Source organism: Nicotiana attenuata, unplaced genomic scaffold (genome assembly GCF_001879085.1).
Source record: "Nicotiana attenuata strain UT unplaced genomic scaffold, NIATTr2, whole genome shotgun sequence".
NCBI classification, from domain to species: Eukaryota; Viridiplantae; Streptophyta; class Magnoliopsida; order Solanales; family Solanaceae; genus Nicotiana; species Nicotiana attenuata.
This window is the reverse complement of record NW_017671823.1, coordinates 11,254-18,586: the sequence shown is the minus strand read 5'-3', so window position 1 is coordinate 18,586 and position 7,333 is coordinate 11,254. Positions and strand designations below refer to the sequence as shown.

Sequence of the window (7,333 nt, the reverse complement as noted above, 5' to 3'; positions counted from 1 at the left end):
TCTTGAGGATTAGAGGGTTCAAGTGCATTAAAAGCACTTCACTCATTTGTCATAACAAGCAAGGCAGTTACATATTGTGGTCAAAGTGCCAGGGGAAAAAAGAAAATAAATCGTTCAGTCTGCAACATAGACATAATTCATAATTGCAATAATCTGCTAAACATGTTTACTTAAGGAAATATATTATTTTCTCATTTAATTCAAGAGGTTGAAAAAAATGAAAATATAATGAGTCAACGGCTTTTTATTATGCTACTAAGGAGATCCTATTACCTTTTATGATTGTGTCCCTTTGATTGTAGGAAACTTGCAATGTGAAAGTAACTTAATTTCATCAAGTTGCGAATCTAATTTCCTAATAATTTTCAAATCATCAATATCATAATCCTTATAAGTTATTCCAAAATAGATGGCTTCATATAGTAGTAGATTAAGGAAACAAAGATATTTCATACTGGAAAAATAATTAAGTTTTCACCAAATTTATTAATTCATGAGTCCGAGCCATAAAAGCGGCCACTAATACTTGCATTAGGATATGCTGTCTATATCAACCCAAGACGTCCTTTTCCTGAACCTTACATGAATACGAGATACTTTGTGCGTTTAGCGACTTTTTTAAACCGGTTTATATTGGTATAAGATTTATCTTTCGTCATGCACAAATGTAGTTGTTTTACGGAACATTTGATGCTAAAACATGCACTATCCATGATTATGATCATTAGAATATAATGCTAATTTGAGGAGATTTTGTTAGATATAAAATCCACTGTTTTACTTTAAAAGCAGTGTTCCCTCTTTTATTTGCTCTTTTCGAGGCTATTTTCGCTAAATTTTTTTCTCATTAAGCAAACGATAATCAAAGACAAACACAAACAAATTTTTCTACATATAGGAAATTGCGTCCTCGTCTACACGAGAGAGGACTAACGACTCGTTTGTCCATACTTATTTTTTCGGAAACTCATCTTCAAACTATTGTTTGGTTATTTATTTCATTTAATTTGTGAAGATGAATTTTAAAAAAAATGTTAAAGATGAGTTTCAAAATTTTAAAAGTGATTTTTATTTCTTTTTCAAGTAAACTTTCTGTTCTTAGCTTTTTGACGTGGTATGCTAAAAAAGAAAAATCAAAACTATTAGTGAAAAGTTTTTCTTCCTATTCTTTTCCCAATCTAATTTTGAGAAAATGAGCTATGGAAAGTTTTTGAAAGTATAGTTTATGTGTTGTGGATTATAATTAGAGAAAACGTTTAAGAAAAAAAAATTAATTTCTGACAAACTGGTAAAAGTTTACCTTTTTGGAAAACATTTTATTACTAAATAAAATTTATTTCGTATAGAGAAATATGTTTGTTTTAACTTTTTCATGTCATAATAATGAGATGTAGGTTGTCTCACTCCTACAAAATCAAGACTCCTGTCAATTTCATTGTCATTCATGATGCTATAACAAATCGCATATGGTCCAAATTTTAAAAAATAGTCTAAGGGAGTATATAAACTTGCGGTGTAATTTTTTTTTTACACAATAAGGTATAAATAAATCTATGTGATAAATACTTACTAATTGATACTTCCTCCGGTGTAAAATAAATATTCATTATTTATTAATAATAACATTATAACAGGAATCATTTGACTGAGTTATTCATTGTATTTCCTCATATTATCGTTTTATCTCTCCTCATATTCTTAGATCATCTATCCTTTAGTAGAGATGGGATAGATTTAAAATAATACTAATAATTAATGTCTCTTGATTTTCTGTAGGACACTTATTTTTACCAAAATGACTAGGCCAAAAGATACATATTTCGGATCAAAGAAAGTATACTACGTTAAATTATGTTGTGAAAAATATTTATAGTGTGAGTGAGACATATTTTAAAGGACAAACTACAAAATTGATCAGTTAGTTGAAATTAATTATATCTGCTTGATAAAAAGCATATAATATATATATATATATATATATATATATATATTAATGTATTATCATCTTTTATTTCTAAAAATATACATTTTTCTATTTTGATTAAATGCTGAAAAGGAAAAAGAAAGATGCCTTACGTAGATTCCACACCGGAATTTGCGATCACACACATACACCACCCCACCACCCTTTCTGACAAAATCAGTTATATATGGGGAGTAAACAATTCATCATTTCTCATTTTCCTAATTTATACACACACACACAAAAGTGCAGTGTGCGATTCTCTCTCAAACCCCAATGCATTTCTAGAGAGAGAAAGAGAGAAAGCGGAAAACACACCATTACACACTGCGCCCTTTTCGCTACAAATCACGACGGAGCAATGAAAGTGTGTACTGGTAACTGTAGTATCGTGGAAAGCGACGGTAATATTATTAATTATGGTGATAAAAATGGTGGCGCCGGAGAAGAAGTGGGCGGCGGTGGAAGGGTGGTGGCCGTGGTGGGAGTGAAGTTAGATTCCAGGAGTAAAGAGTTGCTGACGTGGGCTTTGGTTAAGGTCGCTCAGCCTGGAGATCATGTTGTTGCTGTTCATGTTCTCGATCCAAATACTACTGGTAAATAAATAATTCACTCCATAATTTTTGCAATTTATTTGTTTTTGTTTTAGTGGAAAAAGTTGTAGATTAGTTCGGATACCCTAGTATTTTCGTAATGGGTATTATACATTTCTGTCTCAGTTTACTCGTTGATTGATGGATAATAGTTATGGCAATTTCTGTTTTTTCTTTAAAAAAATTGTTTTTGCTATTTGTTTCAGTTTTCTCTGTTAGTTTTTACGGTCTTTTCTGCTCTGTATAACGGGTATTGTGAAATTGTCACATTTTACACACCGCTTCATTTAACAATGTAATTGCTCGCAACTTTTAATTTCTCACCAATTTTTTTCATTTTCATTTGCTTTCTTCTTCTTCTTCTTCTGATTTTTTTTGTTATCTCCAATATTTCTGGACTGCAATACTGAATATATACCTTTTTTTATATTGTTGAAGAAAAACCAGAGCCTATTGCATTGGTGAAGACATTTGACTCGATGCTGGCTGCTTATGAAGGCTTCTGCAATTTAAAGCAGGTTTTCTCATTAAACCCTCATTTTCTTCTTCGTCCTTTCACTGTGTGGATAACTTCACAGAATTTATAATCTACCCTAACAGAACAGGAAGTGGGAAATAGAAAAGGGAAAAATTTAGTGGTACTTCTAAAATTTAGATCCAAGTTAGTTTGATTACAGTAAAGTAGATTTGAGATTTGTGTAGTTTCTTTTCTGTTCGTCTGCTGCCTAGTAAGAGGAGACAAATCCAACCTCCTTTTTTGTTTAAAAATAGAATTTGTATTAAGATGAACTCTGTTCAGGTGCATTTGAAGCTTAAAGTCTGTCGAGGATCACCAGTTCGTAAAGTTCTTGCTCGTGAAGCAAAGTTGGAGAGTGCTACAAATTTGATTGTTGGGACTTCAGGCAACCATCATACCATCCGGTCATCAGTGTCAATTGCAAAGTACTGTGCTAGGAAAGTGGCAAAGAGCATCTCAGTTATTGCTGTTGACAATGGCAAAATCGTCTATCAAAGGGCCGCAGGTGCTTCATCAGTTGGAGATGAGTCTAGTGACTCAGATGTGCCCGAATCAAGATTCAAGAGAAGGAAGACATTGAGAAAAAGTCCTTTGAGCTTAACACCTAAAAGAGCTGCGGAAAAAGACTCGTGTCCTGAGAACAATGCTATGGCTTTGGTGCCTGTTAGGAGTGTTGAAGTCCATCAATCAAAGTCTCGGTGGGCGCTGCTTCGACGAGTGTTTCTTCACAACATAGTGGCATCTGAAAAATCTCCTACGAAAAGGTCATCTATGATGCAATGGGTTTGGAAACGACCAAGTCGGCAATCTTTTGCAGCTATCTACCCTGATCATAAACAGAGTGTATCTGACAAGGATGAGCCTCATCGTACAAAGTTGGATGAAGAGAAGGGAGCAATTATTCCTTTTGGAAGTAATGCTAGTGCTCTTTCAGATGAGTGCTTCATTATCCTTCCTGAGGAACTGGAGGGTCTTACTGAGAGGTACTCGTCTATTTGCAGATTGTTTAGCTACCAGGAGCTTTGTTCAGCAACTTCTAGTTTCCTTCCTGGTATGTCCGACCTTTCTGAATTTTGAAAATTTTGGCATACATTCTCACTTTTACTAAATTTAACTATTTTTGTAGAAAATTTGATTGGAAAGGGAGGCAGCAGTAAGGTTTACAAAGGGTGCCTTCCAGACGGCAAGCAACTTGCTGTAAAAATATTGAAGCCATCAGAAGTTGTGGCAAAGCAATTTCTTTCGGAGATTGAAATAATTACGACTCTGCACCACAAGCACATTATTTCACTGTTTGGATTTTGTTTAGAGGAGAAAAACCTTCTGCTGGTTTATGATCTGTTATCCAGAGGAAGCTTAGAAGAGAATCTCCATGGTACCTTAACAAGATATTTCCTGCTTGTTTGAAGGCTTTCTTTTTCCTCTTGATTTGTTATGCTGACCAAAGATATAAAATACTAGGTTCTGAAAAGGATCAAAATTCACTTAGCTGGGAAGATAGGTACAAGGTTGCTTTGGGTGTTGCTGAGGCACTGGACCACCTACACAATGCAGCTGATGGCCCCATAATTCATAGGGATGTGAAATCTTCAAACATTCTCCTGTCTGATGATTTTGTGCCACAGGTAATTTATTCTTCTTCCGTAGGGTGTTACATCTTGCTTTGAATAACTAGTATTAACAACTGTCTTGCATTCAGCTTTCAGATTTTGGACTTGCAACATTGGCCTCAAGTTGTTCATACCATTTAGATAGCGCTGATGTTGCTGGAACATTTGGGTAAGTTAAAGTTTTCATTTTGATTTCAGATAACAATTATCCTCGTCACTTCATATAAAAATAGGAGCCTTTGTTCTAACTAATCTTGTATTGCAGCTACTTGGCTCCAGAGTACTTTATGCAAGGAAAGATAACTGAAAAGATTGATGTCTATGCATTTGGTGTTGTTCTCCTTGAGCTTTTGTCTGGTAAAAAGCCAATTGATAATGGAAACGGGAAAGGTCAGGAAAGCTTAGTCATGTGGGTAAGTTGTCATCTTTGCAATTCACGAATAGAGTATCCTTTCTCTTCCCAGTGCATAGTAGATTGAGCTTTGCAAATTGTTGATAATGATCTTTAGGCGAAACAAGCTCTGAAGGGTGGGGAAATAAGGGAGTTGCTAGATCCTAGCTTGATAGACGCATATGACCATGATCAATTCGAGAGAATGGTCCTAGCTGCATCACTTTGCATCAGACGAGCTCCTGGATTTAGACCTCAAATTGACATCGTGAGTAAACTGCATCTGCTATTCAACTTGGGGTTGTTGTATACTACAATATGCTGCTGCCTTGTTTTATTTGTTATATTTAACAGCACAAAAAATAAAACAGGTGGTGAAACTCCTCCAAGGTGAGGTAGAAACAATTAAGTGGGCGAGGGAAGAAGGCAAAGCTTCAGAGGAAGTAGATGCTGTTGATGGTGAACAACCAGCGTCAAACATACAATCCTTTATTAATCTTGCATTGATGAATCTGGAGGATGAGTCCTCACTTTCCTGTAACAGCACAGGACCAACCATTTCCGTGGAGGATTATTTGCAAGGGAGGTTTAGTCGCTCTTCAAGTTTCGACTAGCCATTCCTATGATAGGTTTCTATGGCTATATCAAGTAGCCTTTCTTTTGTAAATACTGAGGTTCCCTTCTTCATTGATTGCCCCATTGCTGGGTCCTGGTACGAGAGGTTTTCAGCTATTGACCTCCTCCTTCCCTGCCTGGGCTGATTTTTTCCACAGTTTTTTTTCCAGTGTAGTAACAATGCTGTCAAAAGTTGGTAAGTTATCTGAATGAGCAAATGATCAGCAGATGCCCGCAGGTGAGTGATTGTAAATCAAATCGAAAGTTGAGGTGTAATTATACTTCCAGTTCATATTTAGTCGGAAGAAAATAACTGTAGTAGTCTACTGTTGTTTGTCTGCTTCTTGAGAGACAATCAGATTGATATAGACAGACTTTAGTATGTCAATAGAGAGGTTTAACCGTTTCTGGATTTCTACTCTTTGACCTCGTACTGCAACTTTAATTTTAGATTGCATTTTTTGAGAATATTTACATATATTCGGTTACATTTTTTGGTGACTAACTTATCACAATTAATTTTAATGATTCTTTTATAAGCTACAAGTTTATAGACTATGATCATTTTTTGCCGATTTCCATTTTTGATTCTTTAATTTGTACTTGTGGATTAGGTCACTGCAAATATATAATGACTCGGATGACTCGGATTTTAGAGTGACAGTGAAGACCTTACGCTTATACTATCACACGCGAAAAATTTACAAATGGCCAAGGACAGGAGTTGAAGTGAGTGCTTCAGCTGGATAAGCTTCGGCGCTCTCAACCTGGTTTGAATCGTTTGACTATGACTCCGCATTCTTTACAATCATAAGCTCGATCATGAGGGTCCAAATCAGGGTCTCCATCTCGCCTTATTTATTAACTAAGTTCGGGAAAATAAAAATTTGCATAAGTTATAGGTATAGCTCAGGAGATGAGATTGGATCTGCATCATCTAGAACTAAAGAAGCTTCGGGTTCTCCTTCCCCATTTCAGGTTTTAGAAGAGTTAGTTTCGCACAGGGCACCTTTACTAATTTTCCCCTTTCTTTTATGGCTTGCTGGCTGGATTAGCTAGCTTCAAGGCGCTTTGCCTGGTCAATCAAATTTAGCCACATAATCAAAGGTCAACTATATTTAACCACTAAGTAAGCACGTTAACAATTTGTTGACTAAAATACCCCTACTCTCTTTATAAAATTTACGCGACTTGATTTCATATTCTGTTTTAGCAGAATCTTGCGGCGTCAATATACAGATCGAAGTAAGCTCTCTCAATTATTTTTCTGATTATTTGAATTTCTCTTGTTAGATATTTGTATTCTTCTACGATCACAGACTTCAATGTGATACTCTATGATTCTTCTCATTTGTAATTCAACCCAGAAAATTCAAAAAATCAGTAAAATAATTGAGTGAAGTAAGCTCTCAATTATTCTTCTGATTTTCGAATTTTATGGTTTGTTCTTAATGCTTTAATCTGTGTTAATCTCGAATTTTCTCAATGCGTTAATCTGTGCTTAATTGTATTATATATCTTCTTGTTTGTAATTCAGATCGTAACTAATAAAATATGCATTGTTCTAACTTTATTATAAATTTTTCATATGAAAAACAACATGAACTCCAACATATAGTATTGGAGGTATACTGGAATATCTAA

At 35.0% G+C, this 7,333-nt stretch overlaps 1 protein-coding gene across 2 annotated transcripts; it reads left to right on the top strand.

Moving 5' to 3' along the window:
* The first annotated feature begins 2,170 nt into the window (after positions 1–2,170).
* On the top strand, positions 2,171–6,889 carry LOC109210434 (protein STRUBBELIG-RECEPTOR FAMILY 6-like). Of its 2 annotated transcripts, XR_002065559.1 has the most exons (10): positions 2,171–2,559; positions 2,995–3,074; positions 3,356–4,124; positions 4,200–4,448; positions 4,535–4,698; positions 4,773–4,852; positions 4,949–5,096; positions 5,193–5,342; positions 5,446–5,927; positions 6,304–6,889. XR_002065559.1 is itself a non-coding variant. In XM_019373852.1 (9 exons), the coding sequence occupies exons 1-9, from the start codon at positions 2,325–2,327 to the stop codon at positions 5,686–5,688; spliced, it is 2,118 nt and encodes a 705-aa protein (XP_019229397.1). In that variant the 5' UTR covers positions 2,171–2,324; the 3' UTR covers positions 5,689–6,159. The 2 variants fall into 2 exon arrangements, 1 of the variants encoding a protein (XP_019229397.1); XM_019373852.1 differs by lacking the exon at positions 6,304–6,889 and having other exon boundaries at positions 5,446–6,159.
* Positions 6,890–7,333: the final 444 nt, after the last annotated feature.